Source organism: Mus caroli, unplaced genomic scaffold (genome assembly GCF_978045245.1).
Source record: "Mus caroli unplaced genomic scaffold, Mus_caroli_1 scaffold_13, whole genome shotgun sequence".
Classification (NCBI taxonomy): Eukaryota; Metazoa; Chordata; class Mammalia; order Rodentia; family Muridae; genus Mus; species Mus caroli.
The window spans coordinates 50,735,999-50,753,344 of NW_028227268.1; the positions used below are offsets into that span (position 1 = coordinate 50,735,999).

Sequence of the window (17,346 nt, forward strand, 5' to 3'; positions counted from 1 at the left end):
AAGAGTGAGCCTTCCCCATCATCTTGAAGTAGACCTCCAACTGAAGGCATGGCCCAGACTAAAGGTGTGTACCACTACACCTGGATTTGGAACTTGCTCTGTCCCAGGCTAGATTTGAACTCAGAGATGTGCTTGCCTCAGTCTCCTGAGATTAAAGTTTCCTGGGATTACCTCACCTGGGCCTAAGCTTTTCATCGTCACTATGCCTCAAGATCTGGATCAAAAGAGTGCCCTCCATTTCTGGAGTGTAGTTCATTCCAGATAAAGTCAAGTTGACAACCAGGAACAGCCCTCACACACTCCTGTTTTTTGGGAGAGGGGACTGGAGTCTGGGAGTTCTAAGTGCCTTCTTTCTGCAGGAGAGGATATACTCAATTGCTCCCTGTTTTGTAAGATAGTTGACCTGGTGGTGTCGGGGAAAGATTGGCAGTTAATGACTAAATGGACTCTTGGCCTTAAAGATGAGCCTTAAACACTTTTGGGAAAGTTAGCATTTATTTGGTAAGTACCATAAGTAGGTACTGTCTTCAAACACTCTAAATTCTCTTTTAATCTATTTCAAACAGATGTTTATGTGTCTGTTAATTGCTCTCGTCCTGAAGGAGGACAGTAGGAGAGGACATCATATCCTCTGGAATGCAGTTGAAGGTGGTTGTGAGCTACCACGTGATGCTGGGAACCAAACCTGGATCCTCTATGAGGGCGGCAAGAACTGTTAACCACCAGTCTGTTTTTTGAGACATGTTCTTACTTTGTAGCCCAGGCTGCCTTGGAACTTGTGATTCTTCCACTTCAGTCTCCTGAGTACTGGGCTTCAAGGTGGCTACAGAGCCTGTATCTTTTTTTTTTTTTTTTTAATGGATATGAATCCTTTGCCTACATGTGTTATCTATGTCTCGCTGCATTCCTGGTTCTCTCAGAGGCCAGAAGAGAGTGTCCCATCCCTTGGAACTGTAGTTATGGACATCTCATGAGCTGCCATGTGGGTGCTGGGAACTGAAACCTCTGGAAGAACAGCCAGTGCTCTTAAGCCCTGAACCACCTCTTCAGCCCACATTCTTGCTTTACTTGCAGAACAATAGTTGGGCTTTAAATTTGTGACAAGGTCTGGTTCTGTAGTCTACCCTTGCCTTAAACTTGTCATTCTCTTGCCTTAGCATCTAAAATAATAGGATTACAGGTGTGTGTCACTATGCCTGACACAATTCTTACTTGAAGAAATTAAGATTTAGATAGTACTTGGCCTGTGGCTAGGAGAACCAGCCTGTTTCACAACAAAAGAATCACATTTTACACATTTGTGAAAGAAAACTGCCTGAGTTAAGTATATGAATCCCATGTCTTCCCTAAATGGTTTAATGAAGTTCTCCACTTCAAAGGCATAAAGGGTTTTGCAAATACACAGAACTTAAGGTAATAGATACTAATTGCTGCAGATTTGGAAGTTAATAAGTTACTTTCTATCTTCAATATTTCCTTTGAGCTACTACTACCATACTGAAGACTCATTTTACTCAAATCTTTTAGATAGCCACCTGTTAAAAAAACTTAATGGTTTGTATTTCAATTCTTTATTGTTTAGATATACACTGATTTAATAACATCATTTACTCATCAATTCAAAGCAATTATGTGGCTGCTTTTAAACAAACCAGGCAATCAATACAAAACTGCAATCATCAGGCTTTTTTGGGTTGGTTTGGTTTTTCCAGACAAGGTTTTATGATGTAGCCCTGGCTGTCCTGGAACTCAACTTGTAGACCAGGCTGGCCTCAAACTCAAAGAGATCCAGCTGCCTCTGTCTCCCGAGTGCTGGGACTAAAGGCATGTGCCACCACAGTCCGGCAAGGTCATCAAATCTTAATCTTCAGAGAAGATCATCTCCACAAGGCTGGCTTGACAGCACTCAGACTCCACAAGTTTTTGAGGCTGTAAAAAGAATGGTTATGTTTTCACTGCTGCTATGAATATTACTAGAGGTGGAGTGAATTCTACTTTGACAAATTTTTGTACACAGAAATTATGCGATCAGCTAGTTATAACAAGCTTTATTAAATAGTTAGGATGCTTGTCTCAAGATGAATCATTAAAATACTTGGCCTGAGAAGCCTTAAATTTCCACACCAGGAAGCCCCTTAGGTTGAAAACAAGAGACAGCATGCCTGGTGCCATCTCTTTCCCTCAACTCTTTAATTTAGGATTCTAGGGGCAGGGCTGAAATAGAGGGAGAGCCCTTTTAAGCCTGAAAAGTGGATTTAGAAAACATTGACAAAGGTGCTTTCAGAAATGAGTCAACTTTCTTCTGAAGACAGAATCTTAAAAGTGGCTTAAAAACACACTCCAGACACTAATATCTGCATTATTGTTCGTTGGGATTGGCAGAGGAATGGACACCAACTTGTGTGTTTCTGATGCACTCTGAACAACAATGTGATGTTGGAAATCAAAGGTCAAGATCTTTTCAAACTTGACTCAAAACCAACTTGAGTTTTAACTACATTATAGCTACAACATAAAGGTAGACACTTACTGTTCCATATTTAAGTAGTGTAGGCACTGCGGTTATTTTCAGTTTTTGTCTGAAGTCATTATTTGGGTCTTTCCAGCTGTTCCAAAAGGAAATAGATAATGAAAAATACTACTTGGTTTATTACAGTTTACTCAGCAGTTGACCTATATATAATAATATACTTGTAACCACTGCTATTGTTAACCTTTAAACATTTTGAGAACTGTAACTTATGTGTCACTTTCTGCAAAGTTTAAAGTGTTGCTAAGATAAATGTAAAGTCAATAGAGTTCTGAACTTATTCCAGACCAAATTCGTTAATGGTGATATGTGGCTGAACATAAACTGTAAATATGAATTCAGTAATTCTAATTGTTTAGCTTAGCTTATCAGACAATATATAAAACACAGAGCCTGACCAATTATCTGAGGTCCTTTCTACCCAGCTTTTTAATAATATAGTCCATGTCTGGAGAGACGGTATACATGACTTACTAAGGTTTGTCTCCTACTTGGCAGTAGATGAACACACAGTCTTCGGTAACATGCTTCAGCCCCTCTCGAATGACTGGCTCAGCTTTTTAAAAAAGTTAAAAAGTAATTACATATCAACTGCGATAGCCCGTGCCCTCCGGTCCCCAGTCTTAGACTTTAACCCGTTGTAAGATAGGATGTTAAAGTCGCGTGTCTTCTAGACTCGTGAATCACTTAAGTCCTAATCCTGATTGTCTTTAAGACACACTCAGAAAACTCAGCATACATATGCGATGACGGGAAGATCAACTCGTGAGCCTGGTCTTTTTTTATGAGACACTACTCGTTTGGGGAACTGAGAATTTTAAAGAACCTGGTTCCATGATCTGAATCCATGATAATAATGAGGGTCATCCTTGGGTGGGGCTAGTAAGGACCTAACGAGAGACGGGGTACAGCTCAGGCGCTTCTGCGGGTCTGCAGGACCAAGATCCTCATCTCATCCCACTTTCTGACTTCAGCAGGGGCCTTCTTCCAAGCACTGTGGCACAGCAACCCCCAGTCCTGGTCCCAGCCTCACCTTCCACGCAGTCCGGACACCAGCTCTTCCCTTCGGTATCCTTAGAACCGCTGAAGTAGGCGAAAATGGTCTTGCCCTCATGCTCCTTCACTGCCTTGTCGAACTCCTCGAAGCCCAGCACGCTCACCTCCTCGAAGGTGGCCATGGGTGCAACAGTGCGGAGAGGAGCACGGGAGGAGCCCTAGGGTTCTGCGGCCCCAAGGCGGGGCTCAAGTAAGGGTGGGCAAGGTTCCGGGTGGGCGGGGCCGCCGCAGCAGAGTGGTGCTACGGGAGCCTTGGATGGCCATAACTCCTTAGGGCCGTCCTTTTGGTCTGCTGGAGTTTCTTTTTGGCGCCAGTTTCCTTCAGACAACTAGACGCCTGACCTGGTCTGGTCCCCACCCTGGCTTCATGGACAGTGACTGCAAAGCCCGTCGCGGTACAACACCTTGATCCTCAAATGGCTCAGGAAGCTCAACGGCTCCCAAACAGCCGCGCGCCTGTTGCCATGGCGACTAGGCGAGAGGCCGGAAGCGAGGCCTAGCGTGGGGTCGCCTTTCGATCTCTTGGTGGCCGCGCCTCGCCCAAACCAGGTGGGCTTGGGCCGGAGCTGGGGGAATTCTGGGAAGCTGCATTAGGCAGAGAGACAGTGAGAGAGACCTCGCCCCAGGCTTGCCTTGCAGCTCCGCCCCTCCTATTACCTTTCCATTTGTCAGACTTTAGGGGGGCCGGGGCCGGGGGCGGCGTCCGGGATCGGGCGGGGGTTTGGAGAGAGCTGGGAGGCGGAAAGGCAGCGAGGACTGGATCCGAGTGTTGTGAGTGCGTGTGCAGGGGAACAGATGCAAAGAGAGCGTGCCTGAGGTTGCATTGGGGAAAGGAATTGTCCAGGAGCTGCGAGTCCGGCACGGGGGCCCTTGCCCGGGCTACGCAGGTGTACACTGGCAGCGAAGATGCCGGCTTATTGCGTGAGGGCCCGCAGGTTGCGCCGGGGTGTTCGGCCTCTGTGGGCGAGGAGGTGGGGTGCAGGGTTATCCGGAGGCTTTGGAGTAAGGCGCCGAGTGAGATCTTCAGTGCGGCGGATGCTCAGTGCAAACATAGGGAGGCTACAGAATGGTCGGCAGCCTTTAGAGAAGAGGACTGTGGAGCCCGCAGTCCCCCCTAGGGTGAACAGGGCCTTTGGGACACCTGGGACTGCAGGCTCGGTTGAGGCAGCAATGGACCCCAGGACAGTGTGGGTGAACGGGGCTGTGGGCGAGCCCGAGGTGGTTGGGCCTGCTGGGTCTGTGTGGGTGACTGTATCTGGGGAGGAGGAGCTAGACAATAGGAGCTCACCAAGCTGTGAGAGAAAAGGTCGTCCAGGAACACTTGGCCATGAGAGCATCCTGGAACTGTGGTTGAAGGTGCAGGCTATGAGGGTAGCGTCGGGATGCTGGGAAGGAAGCAGAGTGGAGCTCCATCCCGTTCCCGCGGGAGAGGGGCCGATCGAGAAGGGTATTCCTGGGCGAGCTTCCTGGGTAGAGACCAGCCGAGGTGGTGTCACCGGACCCTGGGTGAGAGGCTATACTAGGACATTCCCCCAGGCCTCAGGACTACCCACAGCTAGGGGAGTAGGGGCAGGTTGTGAGAGAGTCTCTATCCTTTGTAGGCAGGGACAAGCTGGGAAGATGCCACCTGCTGTGGGTGGACCTGAGGTAGTAGAGAAGATTGACTGTGCCTCCTCTGGCCCTTGGGAAAAAGGACAAACTGTGGTGGTGCCTGAGGCCATAGGATGGTCTCAGGTATTGAAAAGGCCCAGAGCTGGAGAAGTGAGGGAATGTGAGGGTGCTTCATGTCTGTGTGGGGGAGGGCAGTCAGGGCAGTTTTCTGGGGCTCTGGCAGAAGGAGCTGAATATGGGCATATGTTATGGGAAAGGGGGCTGATCGAAGGGGGCCCTGATGCCCTGCTGGTACTACCCAGGGCCGTGGAAGATGGAACTACCTCCCACGGGGGCCCAGGATTGTGGCAAAGGAGACAAGAGGTGGAGGATATAGGTTCTAGGGGTATTCCTGGTCTAAGGACCATGGGACAGCTTGTAGGAGTGCCTTGTGCTAGAGAAGGGGAAGCTAGATGTGGAGGTGACCCAGGGTCATGGGGTGCCGCACAGGCTGCAGAACTGTGTGCATCTGAGGAGCATGAGATAGGTTCTCGAGGTGCCCAGGGCCTGTGGGGTATAGAACAGGCAATGGGAGCACCCAGAGCTTTGGGGAAGGAGGCAGATGATGCAAGTATTCCAGGACTGTGGGGAAAAGGACAGTTGCCAGGTTTGCAGACGGTGGTGGTACCAGGAGGTAGGGAAGAAGAAACCAGCTATGACGTTTCAGGCCTGTGGGAGAGGCAGCAGCCGATTCAGGAAGCTCCTCTGGCTGAGCCATTGCCAGGGCCAGTTATGGAGGAGACATACAATGGGAATCCTCTAAGCCTGTGGGAAAGGAGGCAGGTCATGAGGGAGCCGGAGGCTCAGGAGCCTGCAGCTTTAGGGATACATGGGGCTGTGGATCAGGATGTCAGATGTGGAGCTCCCTCCTGTCCCTGTGGGAGGAGGCGGGCTGTGGGATTGACTGAAGCAGTTGTGCCAAAGCACAGGTGGGCCACAGAAGGCGTACCCTCGGCTCTGGGTGTACCTGCTGCCTTGTGGGTGTGTCAGGAAAGCAGCTCTACAGATGGGGTGAACCTGCCGGGAAGAACTCAGGTTGCCTGCGCGAGGCCCGTGGCTCCTGAGGAGTGCTCATCTGTGGTAGAGGATGCTGAACCTGGGGCTCTCCCATGTTCATGGGGAAGGAGACCGGCTATTGGGGTTCCCCTGGCTCCTGAAATACCTGGTTCTCTGAAGATAGAGGCTGGCTTCAGAAGTTTCTCAAGCTTATCAGGAAGGAGACAGACTGTGGGTATACCTGTGACAGTAGGGGTATCACCAGCTGGTGTGGGCGTGGCTCTCAGGGAATCTGGTTCTGTGTGGGAGCACAGCTATAGGAGAGCCTCAGACTCGGGAGGCAGGCCACCTACAAGGGTACCAGTGACTGTGGGGCTCCCCGAGCCCATGGGGGATGTGACACTCTCTGAGGGTATACAGAGAAGACAGCCTGCTGTGATGCCTGTGGCTGCTAGAATTTCCACAACCGTGGGAGAGACCACAGCTTCTGGGCTCTGTGGGCCTCACGGGGTAGTGGATAGAGGCTGTGGAGAAAGCTCGGGGATATGGCAAAGAAGACAAATGACCGAGGTACCCACTGCTGCCAGTGTCCCTGAACTTGAGAGGGAAGCAGGCTCTGAAGGTATCTCTGATCTGTGGAGGAGACACAGTGGAACAGTTCCCGAGGCGGGGAGGGAGGCTTTGCATCAGGGGAGGGTTCCCATGGTCAGACATGACCCTGCGCCAGTGTGGGTGGCTGGGCCCTCTGGGGCGGAGGCAGATGAAGGTGTCTCTGACCTGACAGTGGTTAGGAGACCGGCCACTGAGGGAGTAAGGTCATCAGGGGAGGAAACAGTGAGTAGAGGGAGCCTGGGACTTGTAGGGAGGGGCCAGGCTGTGGAAGTTTCTTACACTGGTGAGCTTGGTACCAGAATGTGGGTCAGTCCAAGATCTGCAGGGGAGGTAACAACCTATGAGAATCTTCCCAGAGTATCTGCAATGAGAACAACTGTGCCGGCAGTTTCAGGGGAGGGAATAGACGTTGGCCATTTCAGAGATGATCTGCAGGGGAATGGGAAGAGAGCTGTGGGAAGGATTCCTGAAGCTAGAGTGACGGTGGATGCTTTGGGAGAGATGGGGGAGGGTGGATTGAGGGGCACCTTCCAGTAGATACATAGAAAACAGTTGAAGATGTCCTGGGATTCTGGGAGGGAAGAGGCTGGGGAAAGGTTTGTCTTGGGCTTAGATGGAGGAACTGAGGTTATAGGGACCTCATGATTCCTGGAGAGATACTTTGTGGCAGATGTCACAGGGTGTGTAGGGTAACAAATTGGGAGACTTTTGGAAAGATGGGGAATGCATTACAAGGAAAGAGCTATCCCAGGACTTTTTACAAGAGAGTGGTGTGGGGTGCGTGTCCTTGGACTTGTGTGTGAATGTGTGTGTGATTGTTGACTTGAGGTGGACAGCCTCAACTCTGCAGCTCATTCTGTGGCTTCAGCTCCATCCCTGTGGTGCTGGCAGGCATGCCATTGGCATTGCCTTCCTCGTGTGCTTCCATCTGCTTCTTGGATCATGTCTCTGTAGTCTTGGGAACAAGCAATCTTGTACAGCTGTCTTTATGTTCCTGCAAATGCATCTGCCTTTAAGAGGATCCAGTCTGTAAACTTTGGATTATTTTTAAAAATTTTAAGCTCATTTTTTTTCCTCTTAACCTTGAACTTCCCAACTGATTTCTAGAATTCTTTGAGAACAAATTTTCCAGTGTATTTAAAACTTATAATTTCTCAGAAAATTGCTCAATGCAACCATGTTGCATTAAATTGTTTACTGTGTTCAAAGTACTGCTTGTGGGAAATAAAAAAGATAAGGCCCTCAATTCTCAAGGAGCCATGTCTAGCTGGGAAGCTGAGACACAGACACTGAAATAGGTAAATAGCTATGTGTGACAACATGGTTAACCTCAAATGACAGGGCCATTCAAATGTGTTAAAAGATCTTGAGAATAGAGAGAAGGATGGGGGTGGAGCTCCTTAGAGCATCCTAGTTCTTCTGTAGCCTGAATGTGGTCTCACTGTGAATGTGTACAGGGTGGGGATGATGGAGGAGCTAAACATCTAGAGAGCCCTTTCAGCTACTTAAAATCCCAGCTTCAGTTAGAAGCCCTTGGGATTTTATCTGAGCTACTTAACATTCTGGAATGAGTACATTCTGCTCTTTTGACCAGTAGTTAGGACTTATTCGTGTAGAACATGTCCATGAAATTATCCAGTCATAAAAACAATAGTTTGTCACAATAGAACTTAGTATAGACCCTTAGGATTTAAAATGAAAATGGCCCAAGGGATTATCGCTAAAATAGTGGCTCCCTCTTCTTTAGAAAATAAGAATTTCAAAAGTGGCTGCTTCTATAAATGCAAAAAATAGACCTCTTTTTAAGCAGTCATTCTTGTGCGAGGTTACTGTGAGGTCACTTTGGAATGTTGCTATATATGCATGGGATTGTGGGTTTTTTACTCTGTTATTTGAAGGTAGTTGCACGTTTTAATTTGATACTTGTTTCGTTTAAGGAAGATTTGCCTGATAACTAGGCAGCCGCTCATGTTCATCATCTGACCTGATGGGACCAAGCCAGCCAGCTTCTACATGTGTTCATCTAGTACCCAGTCTCCAACTGGATGCCATGAGTGACCCCAGGAACCTTCAGCCCCAGGTTGTTTTGCTGTTTTCCTTCAGATATTTATTATAAAACATTTTAAACATGAAGACAAGTTGAGAAATAAAAAGACATTGAACATTTTGAAGCCATTTTCTAGATTTAGCAGTTGTTAATAATTTGCCCTGTTTTCTGTCTGCTCAACCATCTGTCTCTAAGGTTTGTGTATAAGCATTCCAAAGGAAGCTGCAAACAGTGCCGCTTTCATTTTAAATATTTCTGAACACTTCACGAATGAACTTTCTTACCTAGTTGTATCATTTTCATACTTAAGAAAATAACTTAAAAAAAAAAAACTTATGTGTGTGTCTCTGTCTGAGTTGTATGTGCACATGTGTGGATACTTGTATGTAGAGGCCAGAAGAGGGTATTAGATCCCTCTAGGCTAGTGTGTAAAGCCTGGCGCCCCTTGTCCACACATAGCTATTTAATAGCTCAGCCCTCAGGCGTATTGGATAAAAAGAGTTCAGTACTTAAAGTGCTTTATGCATCTAACAGTGGTCATTCAAACGCTATGCTCAAAAGTTACAGGTTAAAATGTTTTTCCACTCTCATTTTTTGGTGTGGTTGGTTTTGTTTCACTGTTATCTGTTGCTACCCTTATAGGGTTTTCTGTTAGCCTAGCCCCCCACTTCCCTGGTGTTTGTGAAGCATTCACATGGTTCCAGTGCAGACCTGTGCAAACAGATGCGTTCAGGAGAGTGTGGCCTCCGCCTGCTTCCTCCGCCTGCTCATCCCTCCTCTTGTTCTTCCCATCATGCCCTCAGGATAACAGATCTCATTAACTCCCAGTTTTCTTTGTCATTTTCTGTATGTCCTAAGGACCAGATGCATGCACATATTCTTATGGGACCTTCTTTTTTTGATATTATAGCTACTCTTTCTCACCATGTTTCCTACAAAGTACCTCCACACCAGTTCCCAGAGCTGTTTCTATGTCTTCTATTTCTAGCACTCTATTCTATGACTGTCCCAAAGATGATTCCATGACCAACACTACATGGACATGTAGGTTGAGTTCAGTAATTACAAGCCATATAATAGTAAATGAGCTTTTATATGTGTACTCTTGGGAGTGGATCTGCATGGTGTCCCAGAAGTGATACTGGACTGCGGGGTCAAAAGTAGACGAATATTGCTAAGTTACCCCAGAAAGGTGTGTACTTTGCCCATTACACATTCATGTCCTCTCCCTCTCTCTCCCCCTTTTCTGCTTTTTCTTCATCTCTTCTGTCTTTCCCATTTCCTGTGTTTTTTTCTAAATGTGTATGCGTGTGTACCTTTGAATCTATGTGCATTACTCTATGATAACATGCTTCCCTGTAGCCTTACCAAAAGCACAGTGTTGTACTCTCTTATCTTATGGAATTTCATTATCTTTTTATAAGGTTAAATGTTTTTTAAAGATTTAAAAATTGTTTTAATTATGTGTGTGTGTATGTAGATTTGTGTATGGATGTTTGCACATGAGTGTAGGTGTGTGTCAAGGTGAAAAGTGAAAAGAATGGTGTTACAGGTGGTTTTGAGCCTCTTCTCTCTCTCTCTCTCTCTCTCTCTCTCTTCCTTTCACACACACACACACACACACACATACACACACACACACACACACACGAAGCCTTTTGTACTTGCAAATAATATTTTCTTCTGCTCTTTGCTTATTGGGGCTTTTTGTTTGTTTGTTTATTTTTGGTTTTGGGTTTTTGTTTTGTTTTAGTGGTTTTTTTTTTTTTTTTTTCATTTTGTTTTTTCGAGACAGGGTTTCTCTGTGTAGCCCTGACTGTCTGGGAACTCACTCTGTAGACCAGGTTGGCCTCAAACTCACAGAGATCCACTTGCCTGGCATTAAAGATGTGCACCACCACTGCCTGCCTAATTCAGGCTTCTTGTGTGTGTGCACGTGTGTGTATGTGTGTGTGTGTGAATTTGTTGGTTCATTTATTTATTTATTTATTTATTCATTTACTTTCAAGGCAGGGTTTCTCTGTATAGTTCTGGCTATCTTGGAACTCGTTAGCCCAGGCTGGCCTTAAACTCAGAGATGTGCCTCTCTGCCTCCTGAGTGCTAGGATTAAGGGTGTGTGCCATCACTGCCCAGCTAAGAAACTTCTTTTAATGTAGTCAGATTTATTGCTCATGTACCATTTCACTTCCCTCACATTAGAGATCCTTTCATTAAGCATGAATTTTGAATAATAGTTTAAAGAGACTTTTCTTGTGTTCACGTCAGAGGGGGATTCATCGGCTTACTCATCCCAATCTTGGGGTATTGCATTGTGTTCAGAGAAAAGGCTTTCCCCAAATAAGGTAACAGACGTTAGTTCCTGGTTGTTGTTGTTTGAGTTTGTGCACTTTCAAGTGTTTTCTACTTAGTGAAGATTCCCCTACTCCTTTATTAACCACCTCCTCCTGAAAAGTTCCTCGAGGTTTAGCATATATACGTGATTGTTTGAGCACATTTACTGTGAGTGTTAGGGAGCTCTCCCAGTGAAAGTGTCCTGAAATTGGGTCCACTGAACTCCGTGGCATGGATCCCCTTACTCCCTTACCCAGCAGGGGGGCTCTTTTAAGTTGTAAAGTCATACAATTATTTCTCTTGACCTGATAATCCTAGAACATATTACTTAACCTAAGAAAATAATGTAAAAACAGAAAAACAAAACAAAATCCTAAATACACACATATACTAATAATATACTTAGTAGTGGAAAAACTAGAATAATCTTATTTGTTCAATTTAATTGTCGCTCAGCCTGAAAGGCTGGTTTTTGGAGATTAGAAAATGCAACAGTGAAAGTAGTCTTAGAGTCTGTGAGGAATGTAGAAGGATGCTTATTCTTAAGTGTAGAGCATCTTAAGGCTGTCTGTTAGGATGAACTCTGGGAAGAACTTAAGTCTGTGTAAGCCCGGGTAAGTGGACTGTTTAGGACAAAATGCTTTATGGGCACAGGGTAAAGGACTGTGTAAGGACCCGGTTGAAGTCTCGGGAAGACTGGGGTGGCCTCCACTGGCTTCGCTCTGCTGTGCAGTGCATGCCTGTGGGGCTGTTGTTACGAAAGCTCTAACCCAGGGTCTCTGTGTCCTGCTCGACTTTGACGTTCTGAACCAGGGCAGATCTGTAATTGGGAGTTGAAGAACTTGCTGGTTGGTTAGATGATTTAGTAGAGAACCTTGTATGTCATGTATACGGGTGGTTCTGTGGGCACACCAGAAAAATAACTCTTCATACAAATAATCTTCTAGGTAAGATATTGGTCACTGGAGTGTGTGTGTGTGTGTGTGTGTGTGTATGCTTTGCAATATGTTATTTTTCTAATGTGAGCTTACTTTTGTTTATTTCTTAAAGAACCAGCTGCAATTTAATAGGAATGTTCCTACAAATCCCAGCAACTTGGCAGTCCGGTACTCTTGCCCACATGGAATTAAAATTGAAAAACTGAAACACTCATACAATGAATCGAATCATGGTAAAGACTTGGATTTTAAAGCTGGAAATGAATCAAGCAGTTCTGTCTCATTTTCTGTCATATCAGAAGAGAGGCTTAGCTACGCTGTCCACCTAGCCAAGAGAGATGTAAAACGAAGACAATTTGAAGAACATGTGAAAGATCATCTCAGAAGTCTGCCCCATAGCTCTCACAAAGGTATGCACACCAAGGTGGAAAGGAAGGACTCAAAGAGTCAGGATGTCTGTCATTGCAGCCACCAGCCGTCCAGAGTAAGCCTCTCCAGCTCGGGTGCTAAGGTGTATGTGTACACATCTCAGCCAGGACCATCTGATCTCACTGTGCCAAATTCACCGCCTACCCATGATCCAGGACTTCAGCTGCAACCCAGGATAGAGGAGAACAGAAACCTGTGGGAACAGAAGGGCCTGCTAGAAGTTCAGCGACTCCAAAAGGAATTGAGTAGTTGTATCCATAAGATAGAAGCACTAACTAAAAAAGGTGAGAAAAACTCAGTTCTTCATTTGATGAGATGCCATGGCCTGGGATAATTTAAATGCATTCATTTGTTTGGGCCTCCTCCCCCAATGCACACACCAGCTGAGTTGCGCTGCCTCCTGTGAGCTAGTTGGTTCTGTAGAGCTTAGCAACCACTCCAAGAGAGTTGGACTTGGAGTCTGACATAGGTCTCCTTTCTTTGATGAGTTTGCTCTGCCCACAGCCTGTGTGTGGATTGCCTGACCATACATCTAGCACCTACATACAAAGCATCCTATCATATTTGCTTCTTGAAAAATTATTTTAATTTGCTTTAAAAATACTATAGTATGGGCTGGCGAGATGGCTCAGCGGGTAAGAGCACTGACTGCTCTTCCAAAGGTCCTGAGTTCAAATCCCAGTAACCACATGGTGGCTTACAACCGCCCATAATGATATCTGATGCCCTCTTCTGGTGTGTCTGACAGCTACAGTGTACTTACGTATAATAATAAGTCTTAAAAAATACTATAGTATATGTATATTGTAGATAAAGCCACATCATATATGACCACAGGGTAAAAGGGAGGACGTATAATCATGGTATGCCATTTTCACAGTAGTTAGTAATGGCAGGGTCTTAGTATTTCCTTGAGAAGAAATAGATTCAGGAATGGAGAGTAGGGTTACTATAGCCAACAAGTAGACTATCAAGCCCAGCTCTTAGACAGTGGGGTGTGAAAAATTGTGTAGCAAAAGGTGCTCCTGGACTAAGATAGTATGTAGTCTAAAACTATATTTTGCATTTAAAGTTTAAAACATATATGCTTGTTAGAGAAAAAGCGTAAATGTGCACCTGTTGGTTGACACAAGATAAAACTCCCACTGGGGATGTGGCTGGGTAGGAAAAAGAAGAGATGCACTAAGGGTGGGTACAGCTTCATCCCCCAGCTCTGGGACCAGCTACAGAGAAACTGCTACCAGTTGCAGACCAGCAACGTCTAAAACAAAATGCAGCTGCCTGAGGAAAACAGCTTCCTCACACAGCCAGAAAATGTCTTCGCCAGTCCTCCTGATGAGCACATCCTATAATGCTAGAGCATCATGGGGGATTCAGAACATCTCCATAGAACACCCCAGAAGTACTGTGGTTTGTTTCTCATTATCCCTTACTTTTGGTGTGTAGCGTAACCCCACCAGATGCTTTAGGTAGAAGCCAAGCTCCAGGGAACAGAGCTCCCAGGTCTCCTGCTCTGGTGATCTGGCCTAAGGCCAGGACCTTTAGAACTGAGTTAGAAGCTCTGTGGAGGCAAGGCTGACCTGGGTTACTTTGTTTCCTTAAGTATTTCAATGGTCACCAGTAGTTGGTGACTATACTAGAAATGCCCTGACAAGGACAGATGGTTAAGGAGACCTGCGGATGCAGTCTCAGGTTCTGATTCAGAAGCCTGGGCTTCCCAAGCCCCGCTGGCTGCTTTAGACTCACCGTCAAGGTGAAGAATTAAATACTCCTGCCAGAACCAGGTCCTGGTTCTGTTCTTACAGGTATGTGAGCTTGGATTTTCTCCTCACTATGGAACTCAAATAGAGGTGGCAATGACTTGCCCTAGAGACGCCCATATGACTTTTACCTGTATGTGCAACTTCTGGCTTCAAAGTTTTGCCTTTCTTAGCAGCCTAGTTGCCTTATTGTTCTTGTTTGACTCATTTCCGGCCTGGTGCTGGGACTTAAACCCATGCATGCTTGGTGAGTGCTGCACTGTAGAGCTGCTCTTCAGCCCCTCTCTCAGTCAGGGTAGCAGTCAGTGAGGAAATCCAACTCGGGATACATGTACACAAGCAGAGCAGTGCTTTTATCAATATTGCTTTTATCACACCTTTCTGTTAAGAGTTTTATAAAAGAATGTGTATAAATATATTTGGAAACAATAGTCTAGCAGAGATGGATAGATTGGCTCTCCCCTGGGCAGTATTCCAGAAATGGACTGCATTGATCTTTACAGAAATATGGAGAGCCAGTGTGTACCAGAGTGAGTTTCTTGACACGTATCTTGACACTTATACATCCAAATGACTTTAGCACTTCCATCTTAAAATGCTAGAGAAAGAATTTCTCATTTGGATTCAGGATAAATAATTCAGTAAAAATAATCTCACATCACATGAAAATAATTCAGTAAAGATTTTTTTTTTAATTTTTTTGAAAGACAGGGGAAGCATTGTACATTTTGGCCCAGTATAAAAGAGTTTTGACATAGTGAACTTGCTGTCTATTGGAATTTGTTTTGGTAAATTCTGGTGCACAGGACAGCTTGCCAGCATCTTTGTGTCCCTTCTTTCCCTGAGTCTGTACACAGATAACTCACTCAGTCTCAGCCTTGGCTGTTAGAAGTTAAGTCCGCTAAGGCAGCCTCTTTGTTTCCTTAGTAAAACACGTCAGCTATTACTCTATTAAGTACTTAAAGTGTCTGTGTGTGGTTTTTAACCTAATGTGGGGAAATACTTTCAGATAGACTAGAAGAGGCTTTGGATCCAGATGAGGAGCATCGAATCCGAGTCAGGAGACAGGAGCAAGCCGTGCGCTGTGCCCGCATGCTCTACGTTCTTCAGCAGCAGGTATGGAAAAGCCAGGGGAGCTGGAGCAAGTGGCCTGCATGTGGATTTCTTAGAGACTTGTAGTTTTCCCTCAGTCACAAGGGCCCTGCATAAGCGCTAATGAATTTTCAGGGTCAATTTCCTAAACCTATGAACTAGTTATTCACATTCTTTTGATAGAAAGGGGTGTGTGTGTGTGTGTGTGTGTGTGTGTGTGTGTGTGTGTGTGACATGCATGTTGTTTTTAACTTTGGGGGCATAGACTATTGAGTCTACTAAAAGACATTTTTTTCCTTCTCAAAAAGTGTTTGTACATGTGACCCTGAGTCTTAGAGTGACTTCTCTATCTGTCGTAGTTTTATTACATGGGTCATTCTTTATTTTATGATAGAAAATGAAGACTATTGTCTTTCAAGAAACATTTAATGGTTAATAAACATCCATTTGCATTGGATTTTTGTGTGTGTATATAATGGATTTTTTTAAAAGTTTGTTTTAACTCTAACTTTTATTTGTTAATAAACCTTTAAACCCATTTTGGTCATTTGAAGTTACATGTTGGTTTTCATTGCTTGAACCAAAAGCTATATTTTGTTTGTTTGTTTAAAAGCAAATGTCCTAGTTAGATTTTCTTATGTATTTTTTTTAATCCTATATTGTTTTTTATTTTACACCATTGCCACAAAAGTTGTTCTTGGCAAGTGCTATACCATAAGCTATATGTATTTCTATCTGAGATGGTTCTGAAACATAGATCTACCATGTCAGATTCTGTGTGTGTGTGTGTATGGTGTGAAAGGGTCTTACCATGTAGCCCTGGCTGGCCCAGAATTCAGATAAGCACTGTCTATGCCTTCCTGGTGCTGGGATCAAATATATGTACTAGTACACCTAGTAGAAAGCAGAAGTCTTTAGTGTGGCTCATAAGACTCAGCAAGCTAATCCTTCTGTTGGTCACTCATGGTGACTGGGGGCCTGAGAATAGTTCTGTTAACCATTTTAAAGCAGAAATCAGTCGGTGGTGGTGGATATAGGAAATGAATGAGAAGCCTTTTCTCCTTTTTAAGTGACTCGAGTTAGTAAGGGTTATGTTTGGATAAACCAGGGTCTGTTTTTCTATAAGATCAATGGACATACATAAAAGCTTTGTTTCCTCCTTTTGATAAAACAGGTAAAAGAGATCCAGGAAGAACTGGATAAATTGAGTCCACAAAAAATAAAACATACTAAGAAGGTACGTTATGATCCTAATGAATGGCTATTAATAGTGTGCATTTACAGTGTTTACTCAGTGTTTCTGTATACCTGTTAGGGAGGGTCTGAAACAGCTCACTATCTGGTTTCTCCTGGTATAGACAGGTCACTGTATGGCCATTCCTGGTATTCAGACAACAGGAGAGAAAAGAACTTGTTTCTAGGGAGCATGAGGTTTTGCAATTCTTTTCTCTATGAAAAAGGTTTTGTAACAGGGAGCACTTTGTGTGGCAGATAGACTCCAGATATTCTTTTTTTTTTCTTTTTTTTTTTTTTTTGAGAACATGGTTTTAATATTTTCAACTATTAATACTAAACAATAATTATTTTAAGATATATTTTGTTGTTATATCTCCCTTTTCATTTCTGATTTTATTAATTTGGATACTGTCTCTGTGCCCTCTGGTTAGTCTGGCTAAAGGTTTATCTGTCTTGTTGATTTTTCTCAAAGAACTAGCTCCTGGTTTGTTGATTCTTTGTATAGTTCTTTTTGTTTCTATTTGGTTGATTTCAGTCCTGAGTTTGATTATTTCCTGCCATCTACTCCTCTTGGGTGAATTTGCTTCCTTTTGTTCTAGAGCTTTCGGGTGTGCTGTCAAACTGTTAGTGTAAGCTCTCTTCAGTTTCTTTTTGGAGGCACTTAGAGC

The 17,346-nt window shown here is 44.7% G+C and overlaps 3 protein-coding genes across 8 annotated transcripts in view; 2 read left to right on the plus strand and 1 right to left on the minus strand.

Annotated features, from left to right (window-relative positions):
- Positions 1–1,671: 1,671 nt before the first annotated feature.
- Positions 1,672–3,797, minus strand: Txndc17 (thioredoxin domain containing 17). Its single transcript, XM_021177914.3, has 4 exons — positions 3,564–3,797; positions 3,005–3,086; positions 2,531–2,606; positions 1,672–1,929 (listed from the first exon to the last, which is right to left on the minus strand). The coding sequence occupies exons 1-4, from the start codon at positions 3,706–3,708 to the stop codon at positions 1,861–1,863; spliced, it is 372 nt and encodes a 123-aa protein (XP_021033573.1). The 5' UTR covers positions 3,709–3,797; the 3' UTR covers positions 1,672–1,860.
- A 15-nt stretch (positions 3,798–3,812) lies between these two features.
- Kiaa0753 (KIAA0753 ortholog) overlaps positions 3,813–17,346 on the plus strand; it is a 55,956-nt gene continuing 42,422 nt past the window's right edge. For 3 of the 6 annotated variants that reach the window (XR_002379189.3, XR_015045033.1, XM_021177912.3), the window contains exons 1-5: positions 3,813–4,135; positions 8,782–8,924; positions 12,274–12,874; positions 15,360–15,466; positions 16,617–16,679. Coding sequence is in view for 4 of the 6 variants with exons in the window: in XM_021177912.3 (XP_021033571.1) it covers positions 8,832–8,924; positions 12,274–12,874; positions 15,360–15,466; positions 16,617–16,679 (864 nt within the window). In the remaining 2 variants the exon portion in view is untranslated. Of the gene's footprint in view, positions 4,136–7,400; positions 8,143–8,781; positions 8,925–12,273; positions 12,875–15,359; positions 15,467–16,616; positions 16,680–17,346 lie in introns of those variants that run through there. The other 3 variants (XM_029483765.2, XM_029483766.2, XM_029483767.2) reach the window with 3 other exon arrangements.
- On the plus strand, positions 4,308–7,381 carry LOC147001469 (uncharacterized). The gene has a single exon (XM_085829836.1). The coding sequence runs from the start codon at positions 4,493–4,495 to the stop codon at positions 7,379–7,381; it is 2,889 nt and encodes a 962-aa protein (XP_085685962.1). The 5' UTR covers positions 4,308–4,492.